The 16430-nt window shown below is 37.6% G+C and overlaps 1 protein-coding gene across 2 annotated transcripts in view; it reads left to right on the top strand.

Moving 5' to 3' along the window:
- The window catches only part of LOC128988450 (ski oncogene-like), a 130169-nt gene that overhangs the window by 53447 nt on the left and 60292 nt on the right, over nt 1-16430 (top strand). The window contains exon 2 of one of the 2 annotated variants that reach the window (XM_054409742.1): nt 7734-7781. The exons of the other annotated variant lie outside the window; for it this stretch is intronic. Coding sequence (XP_054265717.1) covers nt 7734-7781 — 48 coding nt within the window. The remainder of the gene's footprint in view (nt 1-7733; nt 7782-16430) is intronic. 2 annotated transcript variants of the gene reach the window in all.

Here is a 16430-nt window from a genome sequence, read left to right as displayed (position 1 = left end):
AGTCGCTCCAATGTGAACAGTCCGATAAGAAACCATGGTACGACGTGGTGGCGCCACCAGACTGGTGTCTCTGAAAATCGCAACCCCGAGCCACCGCATTTCTGGCCGCGCGGCCAGACGCGCCACCAAACCTCAGTGTGAAGATGTCCCATTTAAATCAATGCTAATGTAACGTAGCCACCATGGTGTCGCCACCGGTGTCACCACCATGGTGGCCCAGTGTGAAGGGGGCCTTAGTGAACACTAAATGATTGATTAGGTTAGGATAGGTTAGGATGACATGTAAGCAAGGACATTCCTTCTGTCGGCAACTCACCCCTACCTGGCTTGGGCTTGGGTGCAACTAAGGAAAATCTTTTGGGACCCTTTGGGGTCTTGGCGCAATTAAGGAACTCTTTGGCGCAATCAATGCGCGACCACCTTGAATGCTGTAGGGTTTGCAATACCACAGGGAGTAGACTAAATTAAACGTTGTTTTAATCCAGGAATTCCATCTATAAATTGTTCCCAAATCCACAACACTATTCACCACTGTAGACAAGAATTATTCGCAAACTCACTTCAACATTATCCAAATGCATAAATGCATGTGACAACAGACAATGCGTAATACATCTACCAAGAATAATGTGACTGATTTTATTTAGGTGTAAATCCTGACAAAACACCACTGCTTGCCAACCGAGTCGAAAATAGCCACTGAAACTTACAAGCTCATTAGTGAGCGATGACATTGTTTATAGTTATTCAGCGTGTTACATACATTCAGCGTGTTGCATGCATTCAGCGTGCTAATTTACTGGAGATAAAGGCGGTCGAGAATAAGGTGATAACTCAATATACCAATTATAAGGACAACAGAGTGCAGAACCTGAGCGCGATAAATCTGAAACGCATTTGCAATTTGCAACTTCTGCCAAGGAGTGCCTTAGAGGGTCAAGATGTATGGGCTGTGAGGACAAAGCTTTGAATCTTGCCTTCTGAGTGGTCGTGTATTAATTGCGCCAAAGAGTTCCTTAATTGCGCCAAGCGCTAAAATGGTTCCATAAAATGTTCCTTAGTTGCGCCAAATCCAAGCCAGGTAGGGGTGAGTTGACGGCAGAAGAAATTCCTTTTTTACGTGTCATCCTAACCTATTCTAACCTAACTAAACCTAGCCTTACCAAACCCAACCTAACCTAACCTACTCAAAGAGGACCGCCACTTGGTGCAGTTAATGAACGTATTGGCCGTCTCCCTGAAGTAGTTGGCGCAATTCAAGAATACCCGACTACCTGACTCAGTTGGCGCAAACAATGCTTGCCCGCGCATCTTAACTACTGTGCTGCTTAATTAGAAATGACGATTTAGAAAATCAGGCATTATCCAACCTAAACTCACTAACGAATAAAATCATCACTCTGATAAAAAGTTGAATAATTTAGAACAGTTTTTAAACAACTGACTAATAAATATAACAATTCTAGGTACTGTTGACCGATACTGTATTTAGTATCGATTCTACTTGAAACTGCAGAGTTCAACTATTGATAAATTTGTTGAAGATAAATTATTCTTTTAGACCAAAACAATTAATACATCAAATTCTAGTCCGAAGACTGAAACCGTATTATAAACATAGGAATGCAATAGTTCTACATTGTTCTAAACCTTTACTATCCCATCATACACCTCGTTTAACATATTTTATTGCCGGTTTCTACGTGATAAGGTTTAATCTTGAGAAAAGCCTAAAACTTTTCGATCTCATCAAACTGGCACTGGACACTCTTCCGAATTAATTAATTAAATATCAGCTACAAGCAAATGTCCTCCAATCGTTCAAAGTATCATCACAACTCAGTTGTCTCCAAGGTCAATCATTACTGTAAATAATTTTCATAGTTGAATATAATCGTAAACTAAAAATTTTACCCTTGCCAATTCTCGTCCGAAACGCACGTTGCCAAGGCCAACTATAAATTCAAATTAGAATTTATCGCCAGCATTGAGACGTCCACTATCATCCAATCAAAGAACGGGATTGATACAGACAACCGCGCTGCCCGCCAAGCCTCGGAATAGAGACGCTGAAACGGGGGAATTATTGGAGGGAAAGGTCGTTGGTGTAAATCAGCTGGGAATGTGTCAAAACCGCAAGGCGCCACTATTGCACATTGCATACGAGGAATCTGCGATCATTTACTCGCTGAGTTATTGCGTTTGCAAGGCTGAAGACGCTGTTGCCAGTGGAGTGGTGATACAGTGGGTCATTTATCTGATGCGTTTGTATATCACCGGAGACGCAGAGATGGGAGTAGACGGTTAAAATAGGACTGAGCTTTGGGGATACGAGATATTAGGTAATCTTGATCGTCAATTAGATCTTGAGGTTTTAATTTCATAGGAATTTCCTATAAAACTAATCAACTAATTACTCAGAGTGCATGCGGAAAAAACCTGCAAATAAAATTAAAATGACATTAAAACATTTACAAATGTCTCATGTCTCAATTTGCATATCTAAATCCCAATGCACCCGTAACAAACCCGCAGAAAATCCAAAAAGCAGTTTCACACCTTTGCAGTTACGTCAGAACTTCAACGAAGGTGTCTAGAAACCTTTTTCGAAAGTAATGAACTTCACTTAATAGTTTTCGGAATAGTTGTAAATCAGTAGTAGGCTATACGTTGGGACAGACAGATGATTAGTCTTTTAGGCGAAAAACAGTTGCACAAAAAGGAAAACACAGTTAATGATTATATTCACCACGTTTCTTGAGAAATTGTTTAATCTGTAACATAATTCAGGACATCAATGGCCAATTTGGAAGGTCTTGAAAGTGCACTAGTTTTAATTTCTAAAGATCAGCAAAAAAGTAACGTAACTGCAACAATTTCTCATTAGCTTCAGACGTAGTTTGTGTCAATGTACCCGAACTGCGCAGACGACGCATCAGCTGAGTTTGCAGCAGCCACAGCCAGAGAGAGCCAAGGGCACTGACAGGCGGAAATGACAAAGCATCTGACAGACGCATCTTGATCCTCCGGTCTAGACCAGTGACCTCGCAAAACAAACAACTCAACATGCCTGCCTCATCTTTCACAGTCACGAGCTTCTCTATGGAGCTTATCGCGAATAGTTTGGTCACTTGATGTATTTTTTCAGGTCATGCATTAATTACGCCAAAGAGTTTCTTAATTGCGCCGAGCCCTCAAAGTGTCCTAAAAATGTTCCTTGTGCCAAGCCCAAGCCTAGTAGGAGTGAGTTGCTGGCAGGAGGAATAACCTTGTTTATGTGTCATCCTAACCAAACCTAACCTAACCTAACCAAACCTAACCTAACCTAACCAAACCTAACCTAACTTAACCTAACCTAACCTAACCTAACCAAACCTTCCTAACTTAGCCTAACTTCTCAATTATACAGTCAAAGAAGGGGGGGGGGTTTAATGAACTTATCGGGTGGCTCCCTTTAGTAGTTGGTGGTCAGTTGGCGCAATTAATGCCCGCCCCTTTTTCACACACGTGTACCGGTTAGCATTAAAATTGCGTTGGATATTTAAGTTGGCAAACCGGATGAGCAATCAATGACTCTTTACGATGGGATAAAGTTTGCTAGAATGACAGTTATATATTTTTCTTCTGTGGAAGGTTACAGGGACATGCCAGTTCGCCAAAAATAATTTCCATTTCACACTGTCACGTCACGATTATATGATTTTTTATACAAGAACATGTTACTTGGTATTTTTGGTACCGTATTTTGCTGTACAGTATTATTTTGTTTCTAAATCTAGCTACGTGTTAGTATAAACGAACTTGTACTATTATCTACCCGAAATACTTGTACCAACTATCATTAAAATTCTACCTCCAATCCAAAACACATCTCTATAGAAGTAGGACAAAAAAATCATTGTACACCAAATTCCACATTGTTCAAAATTCAAAACCAACAAACATATTACCCGAAATACCCGCACCAACAAAACAAGTAATAGTATATTTCATTACTAGGACCGAAAGTGGCATTTTCCGTCGCGCGCCCAAGTTTTTGTGTGAGGCGAAGCCGAACACAGGGAACCCCAATTTCACGTGCGAGGCGAAGCCGAGTATGTGAGAGCTATTTTCACGTACGAGGCGCAGCCGAGGACGGGAATAATGGAGCAAGTGCCGGATAATAACTTTCGGTACGAGTTATGAACGATACTTTTCATCACGACGCAAAAATACACAAACACAGAATATCAGACCTCAGTATATTAAAACAATTTGATTTCTCAATTAATTTGATTGAACATCAAAATAAAATAAAATCTTCTAAAAAGAAACCTACGTATATTTCTCAATAAATTTTGTTTAAACATCAAAATAAAAGAATAACACAACTTTTAAAAATACATACAGCTGATTAAAATCATTAAATTAAACCGTAACAAAACACTGGCGCGCGTAGTGAATTAATGGAGAACTAATTGAGAGCGAGGGAAAGTAAATTTAGAGCGAGGGAAAATCAGCTGATCGATTTTCCCTCGCCCTAAATTAGAGCTTGGGAAACGACTACTTTCATTGATATCAGCTGCTATCGAAAATAGTTACTTTCGTTAAGGAGTGATGAAAATTCAATATACAGCATTATAATTCGTCTTCCTCCCAAAACAAACACATGTGATGGTAACGCTAAATGTAGAGAGATTTGCCGGATGAATCGCAACAATGGGAACTGAACACAAAGTACGGAACATGAGCCACATGAGCACACACACGGATGGTTCTATTCACAAACTCACATTACACGCGGGCCAGCGCGGCCGAGTTCTAATTTGTTGAACGCATTCTGGTTGAATTGCGCATAAACAATGTAATCTAATTTCCGATAACTCTGTTGGGTTCAAGAATTACTCGAAATTGCACTCTTTCACCCTTTGTTATTCATATACGAAATTAATTTCGTTTTGCAGTATCGTTTTCGTATTGGCATTTGTGTGATTTAAAAGGCGGGAGCGATTGTGGGTGGATACCTCATAACCAACCCTAGTCAGAAAGGCTCTGCTCAGAAAAAAACGGAGGCCTAAAGAATGTTGAAGATAAGCCATATCTTCAACATGGTCAATGGATGCGCTGCTCCCAAAGAATGTGTTAGGTGTATCCTGAGAAAAGTCAGTAGCTTTTGATAGCTCGAAACTTGATGATCATAAATGATCCTGGTCAGTTTTTTATCCTGATTTTAGTCAGTAACAAAGCTACACAGATCATATCACAACATCCTACACTCATGGGGCCTAGGTTGCGTCCCCAACTCAACGATTGATAATTAATTGATATCTCAGGGGGAAAATATACTTTTCTGGAACGCACTTTTCTGAAGATGTCTTTTAGGCATTACCTTTCCTAGCAAGGCCTGGATTTCAACCAATTAGAGGATCCCTAGATAATAAGGAGTACTTTTTCCGTACTCATTATTTTCTTACGTCACTTACAACGAAATGTGATGGAACGAAAAGTTGAATGGACACTTCATGTACAGAAATGAATTGATCGTGTCCTATTCCATTCCTGATTGGAATCGTGAAAGGGGTTTCAATTTTGGAAATTGCAATTTTGACACGTGTGGCAGCGAGCGTTAATAGAATGACGCGACCCGCGAGTGCTGAGATAAGCCTGATTGCAGGTAAGCTGATTATCGCGTTACACGTTACAACTCGCTTACAACCTGTGACGCGTTACATGTTACAACTTTGCTACAAAATGTTTACACTAGCCTAGTGAAAATGTAAAATATAACAATCATTTAGTTTGAGCCAACTGATGGCATTCCTGTATTGGTTGCATCCTAGACAGGGTGTCCACATTCTGGAAAGTCAGGGATAGTCATGGAAAAAAAATTCTGGCCATGGAAATAGGCAAAAGTCATGGAAATCCCCACCCCAATGATGGATTTGAGGGGACTTTTTAATGCTCTAGTCGGCCGTAGCCCCTACTATTGTAGCATTTTTTTCAGGATGTTTCACAAATGTACGACAATTAAGTTCATCACAGTTGCATTATTTTATGAGTTTTGGGTTTGTTTTAGTTCATTGTTGTACATATTGTAACTTCATTGTTATCTGTTAATACATATTTCAGTATTTTCAGTTAAATAACTTGTCTAGGCAGTATTATTCGTGTGTGTGTTATATTATAATGTTTGAATAAAGTTTGTGAGTCATGGAAATCAATGGTAAATGGTCATGGAAAGTCATGGAAATTAATGACAAATTTTCTGTGGACACCCTGAAGAAGGATTTGCCCATTCTCCAGAGTTTCACATACCCAAAACATCCCCTAGGTGGTTAAGAGTTAAAAGTAAAATTGCACGTTGTTCCAACCGGTCTTCCCCTCGCATATCATATTTCGGATTACCAAGCGCCACTTTTGTCTGCTAAACAGGAGGATTGCAAAATTATAATCCTCCCCGCGGGGGCCTGCGGTTGCTTTGACGAGACCTGTCCAGTGTCCATCTTGCGTGGTAATCATATGCTAAGCCCCATTATCGGTCGAAATGGCCCTTTTGATGCCCAGGATGCTATCGAGTGCCCTTGTCCGTTACAATGTGTCTACTGGTTTCTGCATTTGTTGAATGTTGACCCACTGCGATGACTGGTTCTCGGAAATATGGGTTATTTAAATATCCCCAGGGGGTTTTTCGGTTCGTTTACTTGCGCACTAGTTTTTTTAGGGACTTGATTCTCAGCAGGTGCATTCTCTAGAGAGAGCTACTGTAGTAAATTAATTGAGCTATGTTTTTTTTCTGCGAATTTGTTTGAATTTTGTTTCGTTTGCGTTCGAACTAGATTTTACAGACTATCATCTTTCCATCCCCATGTTAGATTTGTAGCCAGCTTTTTTTTTTATCAAACTCGTCGTAGTTGATGTGAGCCACCTACAGATTGCGCTGGTCTAAATTACTAAATTCTGCCGAATACACAATCTTTTTAAGCAAGTCAAACTCATGGAATTACTTATGATGAGTTATAGCAGCTGTTATGACCCATCAACCTGGCCAGCAACAAAATACAAGGTATAAAATAAAACATTAGCACTTTCTGTGACTGGCTCACACAACTACACTCTTTTTAAATAAAAAATTGGCTACGGCTGGTCCATATAGATGGGAAGTCTACTTCAGTATCCAATAGTCAATGCTATCATGCTACTCGAAGATTTAAAAGAAAAATATAGGCCTACACGTGTGAAATTATTTTTTAAATTTCAACCATAACAAATACTTTTGCATTTTGTGGCTAGTTTACTTTTGCCATAAGAAGATAACCCTTGAGGTGATCACTTTACGGTATCTCAGCAGTTAAGACAGTTTTTAAGTTAGTTCTGTCTGCTTATTGGTTTTGTAGATTGAGTTAATCAAAGGCCACCTTCAAAGGCGATTAATTTAATAAAAAAGCTACTGTATGTTGCTTGTTTCTGTTTTACCCCAAAGAGTATACATTTCAAATATATACTTTAAAAAGAGAAGTTGTTATAACTCAATATATTCGCCACTTTCTCTTCATTTTTAAGTTACCGGTGGTTGTAAAAAAACCCTTCACAATTTTCCACCATTTAGTGTAAGCTTTCAGTTTTTATAAGTTATCCCACCACGAGTTTTGTGTATTATGTTCTATATGTATTTTTGTTTATTTTCCTTATTGTATTATTTTTTTGTGTTTGTTTGATTTTGAGTTATTCTGATTTTTTCTTGTTTTTGTTACCAGATACAACCCACAAACCCCCAGTGTGGGGTGCGACTACCTCGGAAAAAGGTAAACTACCAAATGTTTACTATAATAGTCTAAATTTGTAGTCAAATTCTACGCATGATCGTCAAGTTGAAATATCGACTTTAAGTTAAGTAGAAGTTGTAAAAACCCCAACCGAGTAGTAATTCCCTTTTCCAATTATAAAGAGCCCAGAGATCTAATTAGTGCTAAGGTTGTTATTTTTTGTTTGTCCTGTTGAAAAAAAGAATCGTCGGTTCAAAGTTGCATATAAATTAGGAGGAGATATTTTAACAAACTACAGATACATTTAAATTAATTAGATTTTAATTTGCATATCTAATCCTTATCCGAGTCGGAAACGGTTTTAATGCTTCGTTAGTGTTTAACAACATCAGTTGGAGTTAAAATTCCACTAAATCTAGCGTATTTTGTCAGTTAGCAGCAGGTACGTTCATTTTCACATAGTCCCTTCAAATTCATTATATTTACGACATTGCCAGCCTCAAAGCATAATTTTAGCACTTGCTTAGGGAATGGTATTTTGTGTACAGTATATTCAATCATAATTTTTGTACCCGTTTACTTATGTGGTTTTAGTGATAACCGATCATAATTAGAAGGTCGCAACTTGATCATGAGATATATCCGACGTTTTTTGATGGTTCGAAACGTGAATTAATGACAAGTAGGTCTAAATTCTATAATCTAGTAAACTCGAAAGGTGTTGTAGTAAATTTGTTCTAGTTATTTTTATGATATCTTTCATTTTAGACTAGTGTCCTTCAGGATATGTATAACATAAAAATATATACTTATATATTTGACGTATATAGGTCTACAGAGTATTTTACATAGGTCTGGGTTGAGAGTAAATGTTTGGTTTGGTATACATCATGTGTAGACTTAAACTTTGTTGTTGTACTTGTATTTGGGAACTGACATATTTTTGGGGTATCGAAGGACCATAAACGTTATTTACGCGGAAAATCGACCAGTACGCAGGTTTGCTGCAAGACCACTCCTGTATTCATCAAAACATCAACACAACCGCAACACAAAGCGCACACTAATGCAATTTACATAGGAAACGAACCCGGTACGACTCACAAATTATTAATTACCCCACCACCTCGGCCCGCTAATTTGTTGATATCTCAGGTCCGCTGTGCGCAAGCCCGGCGTAGTATGCTCCATTATACTAATCGTGCCGAATATCTTAATTAGGTCGGCTAATGAGGGCATTCTTATTCAATTCGTGTCCGCAGTTGATGTTTGGTTTCGCGGAACGGTGAAAAAATGTGTCGGCAAAATTAATGGGCCGAGTTTGAATTAAGATGTGATTCGAGGGGAACGTAGCACACTTTATGAGGGAATTATTTGAGACGCCGACAACGCGGTAACGCTTCGTGACGCCGCGTAACGCCGTTAACGCTCGGACAACGCGTTACGAACCTACGAAGGTTGAGTTTGCAACGTATAGCACAGTTTTGTTGTTTTTTGAACACCAAAAGGTGTGGTTAAGGGTGGTTGACCGATAGTTGGAATGGATAAATGATAAATTATATTTTTAACGAATTAGCTTTCCGGAATCTCAATGGTAAGATTTACCTAGACCCGGGACCGATTTACTTTTTCGTTTCGAGGCCCCCAGAGGCCAAATAAATACACACTCCTTTCAAATTCATATGTGTGTCTGTTAGCGCGATAACTCAAAAATGATCAGATTTTGATGAAATTTGGTGCACACGTGTAAACCTACGTTTATTCGAACAAGTTTGTGAACCGCATGATCGGACTATAGAAACGGGGGTTTATGTGGGGTTTTATGGAGTAAAAAATGGGGTTTCCCATTTGTTGACACTAAAAATCACAAAAAGGGAATATTTGAGTAGGAATAGTATTTGGAAATTCGCTTATTCTGCAGGTTAGGTTAGGTTAGGTTCGCTTTGTCTGCAGGTTTGCTGCGGCCTGGGGGATTAAATATTTTATAACTTCTCCCACACATTTTTCACGAGTCACCCCCGACGTTTCCCAAGAGTCTCATTCTTCACCCAGTAACCGACTCAGACACCACCGTCGCTGACTGATTACTAGCTATTAGGGGTCGCTGACGCAGGGGGTGCTACTGCCCTAGAGCAGCTAGTGCGATTATTTACCTTTGTAACCCGATACGGCAGGAACCAGTCCCGCACTGCCCCACTTAACCTAATGGGCCCGGTTCACCACTAGTTCAATGTAAATAAACAAAGGGGGAGTGTACGGTTTGATAGTTTCGTCAAGTGATTCAGTGTTGCAACGGACAGGTTTGAATACTTCCCTTCAGTGAGAATTTAGAATGCGGAGTTTCTATAAAGATCTGTTTCGTGTATGGGCAACGACCAAAATCAGGACCAAATTTTTGCTTGGGTCTGACGTTTAATAAAAAATCAATATGGGTTGCAATGTTTCTTATATAAATTACTAGCTGCTGTACCCGTGCTTCGCAACGGGAAGATGTACTATACCGCATAATCCAAACAATTGTTAAGTAGTTTGAATTCATAAACAAGAAGCCACAAAATTTATACAAAAAGTATACTGTTTACATGGAAATATATCAATAACATAATTTTTATAACTTTAACACTTTAACAAATTGAAAGCAGAGTGGGCTTATACAGCACGGTTATAAAATATTTTTTAATAACCAATGACATTATTTTAGAATAAATAAACCTGCCACAAAGTTGTGTAAATATATATACATTCATTTTAATTATTTATTTGTACGTAAGTTTTCTCGTCTACATCAGAACACAGAGCGTGCTTTGGTGTATAAACAAGTTAGTTTTAAACATGTTTTACAAATTTCCAAAGCTATTTATTAGCTGTAAAAAATACTATTTACATTGTGCCATAACGGTCTGTTTACTTTGTCACCTAGCGTAATAAATGTGTAGGCTACGGCTGGTTCTGCCGCTTGCAAGCGCTATACATTGTTTAACCAAGTGTTTTGCTGTGAAAATAAAATAACTGAATGATGACTGGGTGATTATTAATAGAGGAAAAATAGCAAAAACCATTTTTAAACTAAAATGTGGTGTAATGTAAATGTTTGTAATTACAAATGCTAGAGTATGCGTATTCGACAGCGTTTTATTGCAAGAAATTAAATCGAAATAATTTTTACACGTCTTACATACTAAGTTTGTGTAAATACATACCTAGTTAGAAAACTAGTAAAACGACTGCAAATGATAAATACTGTATATGTATGCCTAAACAGGCAGCTTTATGGAACATACATCTGTTCAACTTCTATTGCGTATCTACCTATTTACAATCATTAAAATCATCAACTTTGTAAAAGCAATTTTTAAGCAATCTACTCCAATATTTGTGGGCTATACAACTAAAACATTAAAAAGGTTCCACTTACGAAACTAGATCTAATGTAGTAAACTAACATAGTGCTAACATAGTGTAGTAACAAGTCGTAACTGCCGCACATTTGTACTGTAATATATACCAACAAATTCTCTAAACAAAAAAAATAATTTTCCATGCGCTTTATAGCTTAACTTAAGATAGGTGTTTGAGTCAATCTTTACGTTTTAAACGACAGTTTTTTAAACGTTTCATATCGAATACGAACAAAATCACATGCGTATAAAAGTGTTACGATACCGAATCCGAACAAAATCACAGGCGTATAAAAACTTTACGATACCGAATTCGAACAAAATCACTGGCGTATAAAAACTTTACGATACCGAATTCGAACAAAATCACTGGCGTATAACAATGTTACGATACCGAATCCGAAAAAAAAATCACTGGTGTATAAAAACTTTACGATACCGAATTCGAACAAAATCACTGGCGTATAACAATGTTACGATACCGAATCCGAACAAAATCACTGGCGTATAACAATGTTACGATACCGAATCCGAAAAAAAAATCACTGGTGTATAAAAATGTTACGATACCGAATCCGAACAAAATCACAGGCGTATAAAAACTTTACGATACCGAATCCGAACAAAATCACTGGCGAATAACAATGTTACGATACCGAATCCGAACAAAATCACTGGCGTATAAAAATTTTACCCAAATCCGAACAAAATCACTGGCGTATAACAATGTTACGATACCGAATCCGAACAAAATCACTGGCGAATAACAATGTTACGATACCGAATCCGAACAAAATCACTGGCGTATAAAAATTTTACCCAAATCCGAACAAAATCACTGGCGTATAACAATGTTACGATACCGAATCCGAAAAAAAATCACTGGTGTATAAAAATGTTACGATACCGAATCCGAACAAAATCACAGGCGTATAAAAACTTTATGATACCGAATCCGAACAAAATCACTGGCGTATAAAAATTTTACCCGAATCCGAACAAAATCACTGGCGTATAAAAATGTTACGCAATATTTCAAAACAGCTTGACTACTCAGAGTTATGACTAGACATTATCCACCCCTGACTCCCACACCTTTCCCACCCTGTCAATTAGACGAATAGCGATGTAGGTAACCCGCTGCCCTACTGTAGTAACATGATACAGCATAGACCGGTACAACCCTGCATCCACTCGCTTGATGGTGATGGATCTCCACAAACAAACAGGGGGGTTGTACATTGTACACACAGCGCACTATACCTCGGGCGTCATTTCGTATTCAAAACCTTTCCGCACCGTCATTTTTACTTCATTTTGACGATTTTGAATCGTGCGTGAAAAGTCTGACGTGTAGAGAAACTTATTTGGGTTTTCTTACATTTGTAAATGATTTGGGAGAATGTTTAAAAATGGTTATCGGTGCATTTGTAAAAAAATCGTCATCTCTCTATTTTGAATTTATTGGGTTAAAAGTATTATTCAGTATGGTATTTATTACAATTTTCTTGCGATTGAATTTTTTTGCAGTAAGTAAAAATTAATTCGGGTATAATTTTATTTTTATTGTATTTCAAAATTTGTAATACTGCACATGTATATATTTAAAAGTATATTACAAAATAAAATCTTCCTTTTATGAGAATTTTGGCAGAGTATTTTACAATTTTTTTTCTAAAATACTTAAAATATATATTTTTCTCGACGAAACCCGTTGTTTCATGTCATTTTTACAACAGGTAAAAAAAATCAATGAAATGTAACTCTTACTATTAATTTTAGTCAGAAAATAAAGTTTTTTATATTTGTGTAATTCATCGCAAGCGCACAGAAAAATTTGCCTATTGCACCTTGACACACTAGACAACACCTATATTTCACACACACTAGAGACACCTTAGAGTCTCACGCATACTTAAATACTTTAACAAATACATTCAACCCCTTCAACTCACGCTCCAAAATCCCTCAAAAAAACTTGACACGCCATTTGTCATCACGTCTGTGACTCGAAAAAAACCTTTTGAACGAATTCACCCTTTCACGCCGAAAAAACCGCCCCAGTTGAAATCCTACCCGCGCGGAAAGGTACTTGAGGGCTCCCGACTGCGGTCCGATTGTGGAATGACGAATGACAAATGCATCTGATTGACATTGCGGCTGTGAGTGTAGCAACCCTTAGCACAAGCCATTAGAGCCTCACAATGGCCCACCCCTGCACTCTGCACCCCATTTACCCGTTTCGCCCAGGTTTCCATACCATTATCATACTTGCGCAAGATTGACCGGTCACTTGTCCGGATGGTTGATGTATCCCAAATTATCGCGACAGATTCACGCTTTGTACCCCGGACCTATGCAAATCGTGGCAACGGCCGGAGGGTCGGCCTCGGGGGAGGGCCTGTTTTGGAAACTGGGGCAGCTCGTATGTAGGACAACGGTTTTATGGTTTTCCGGAGTTGGAAAAAATGTGTCATAGTGGTGGCTCCATATATTTAGGACGGGCTTTAATTTTTTACTAGAGTTTGACACTACTGTAGGGAAAAATATATATTTTGAAGTTTTGCAACGTTGTTTTATAATTTTCTATTTAGGTCATTTAGCTGTTTAAATTGATTTCTAACTGTAGGCCTATATCGATTATCATCAATATTACCAGATAGGGTCAAAACGAAGCATGGTTTAGGCAAATGCCTTGTGTAGCTTTTTTAGTTACTCTTATTGTTACAATTTAAACATTATCCTGACTATGTTTTAAGTTAAGGACGAACAAAAAGCTACTATACTGTAAAGTAAAACTTGAGTTTAAAGGTCAACTGTATAAATATTATTATTCATTACATAAGCAAATGTTTTGTCAAGCATATTTTCTGTTTGAGTTCACAATTTGTTTACATTTTATACTTAACAAATTCTTACTCATCGTAACATCTTACTCATCTTACTCATTATAAGACTCAATCCAAGGTAAAATTGTGATAATGCCATATTTATTTATATAAAAAACATTTCCCTAAGAAGGTACGTCCTTATAAAAGATGCAACGATTGTAGACGTCTGTTTAAAACCTGCAATAGCTGAAGTGGAACTTTGCGAAAAATGTCCAAGAAAGTATAGGATCAATGGTGAATTAAAATATACAGCACATGGATAAACATAATCATAATGGTGAATTAAAATATACAGCACATGGATAAACATAATCATAGCAAAAGAGTTTGTCCCTTTAAAAATTAACTGTTCGACATCATGATTCTGTATCCCATGCTTTTCTACAAAACGGCATGTCCTGTCTTAATATCTCTAGGACCATGGAGAGCGAGCTGGTCTAGTGGTTAACGCGGGACTTCAGTCACTGAGGTCCCGGGTCCAATCCCTCCAAATCACCAATGGATAAATGATAATGCCGCAACCCCTAGGTCTAGCCTGAAGTAATGTGAAAAACAAGCCCAGGCTTTTGTCTAGCGTCTTAGGAAAAATAATATAGAGGACCAGGTACCGCAAAGTAAAATATTAAGATCATAGAGAACTTCAGTTTTACTTTCAAGAGTTTTAATATAAATGCTAATAGCTACAATTGTGCGTCGTAACAAAACGTCTGAATATGAATGAAATATGCACAATGATAAAACTCTCGCTTTTACTGCCAACCTCCCTTATGGAGATTATATAGACGCCCAAACGCTGAGATAAACTTTAATGAATAAATTCCCTATCGCAAACCATTTGAAGTTCCATATTCGTCAAAAATAAAATTATTCTCAGAACCTAATAAATTACCAATGTCTGTCATACGATTACATCAGATGTAGATGAATATTTACTAACTGCAAACGCTTTGTACGACATATTCAACCCACTTCGAGTTTCTTTGATTGAATAACTCGGTTGAGTCCATTATATTGGAAACATGCCATGTGACAGAAGCACAAACAATGTCAAAACTACATATCAGGTCCACAATGGTTATTTGTATCGAGTAATATTTTATTTATTATTTATATTATTAAACCATAATATTAAAATTGCGCCATAAATTGTTTGGTTAAGTAGTACGAACTAATGTCAAGAATATATTGAAGTAATTCTTTTTCATATATTGAGTTGTAAATCATATGATATTTAGTAACTTATTTAATGGCCAGGATTTTGAAGATGCCATTTGATCTACATTCCTGGAATTAAATCGTATTTTTTTGTACAAAATTCTAAATATACAGTATTATAATCATAGCCACCTCCCACGTGATTTGGAATTAAGCAAAACCAGGATTATAATGTATTTCATTTTTGTAACAGGACAAATTTAACCCACACTGAATTCTTAAAAGGTAAAAATTAATCCTCCAGTAGGGCTAATTAATTTTGTTTCATCCGTCAAAAAAGATCTAAAGATTCCTCCCATGGAATTTATAGAATATAAAGGCGGACATAAAACCCGGGCAGTTTTTTCGCGGGAAGAGTTCGTTGCATAAAACCCTACTTATAAATATTCATGCGCCGCGTCGCCGTTGCAGTCAATGTTCTGTAAAATATTTCTAAGTGTGAACAGTCGCTACCCTATGAGTCGTCACCTAGCATGGGGTAGTGCCTGGGGGTGAGTTAGTGAGTTTGTCAGTAGGCCGGGGGTGAGTTAGTGAGTTAGTAGGCCACCGTGTCACTCACCACCCTTACGCCGGATTAAACTCCGCCAAAACTGTTTAGGAGTTTTAATATAAATGCAAATATCATCATCATTGCTCCCTTTATGACTCCCTCGGCTTATGAGCGATAAGCCTCCCACAACTTGTTCAGGTTGAAGCGGTTAAACTCGAGGAGTGTGAAATTTTGCTAGTTTGGTTTTTACCGTACCACCCTCGAGTCGTTACTTAGCTACGAAAAACTTTGAGGAACTGTTAAAAATTAGTAGGTGTTGAATACAACGGTGGCATTTCGTGTAGGTACCTTCTTTACATTGACAAACTTGTCCATAAGGCTATGAGTGTTGTTTGCTTAAAACTTTTGCTGTGAAATCTAAAATATACGTTCACGTAATTCTAAGGTAAATAAACAATGATTACTTTTTGTGGACTTCAATCCACTCTTTGTGAACCAATACACTGCTTACGAATACAGCTAAAATTAATGCATTCGTTCAAGTAAATATTCGCAGTACTTTCACTCTCATGGTACAATAAACAGTAATTAAATGGTTCTGGTGAAAAATAACGATATCCATTGTTTATTTGAAAAAGATTTCGGCTTTGTTTACAATTGCATAAAAAACTACACAACCCAAACAAATTCAGAC

Source organism: Macrosteles quadrilineatus, unplaced genomic scaffold (genome assembly GCF_028750875.1).
Source record: "Macrosteles quadrilineatus isolate MER2022 unplaced genomic scaffold, UCM_ALF_1.0 Scaffold_3__2_contigs__length_128488019, whole genome shotgun sequence".
Lineage (NCBI taxonomy): Eukaryota > Metazoa > Arthropoda > Insecta > Hemiptera > Cicadellidae > Macrosteles > Macrosteles quadrilineatus.
Note: the sequence above shows the minus strand (reverse complement) of the source record. Positions and strands in the feature narration are given on the sequence as shown.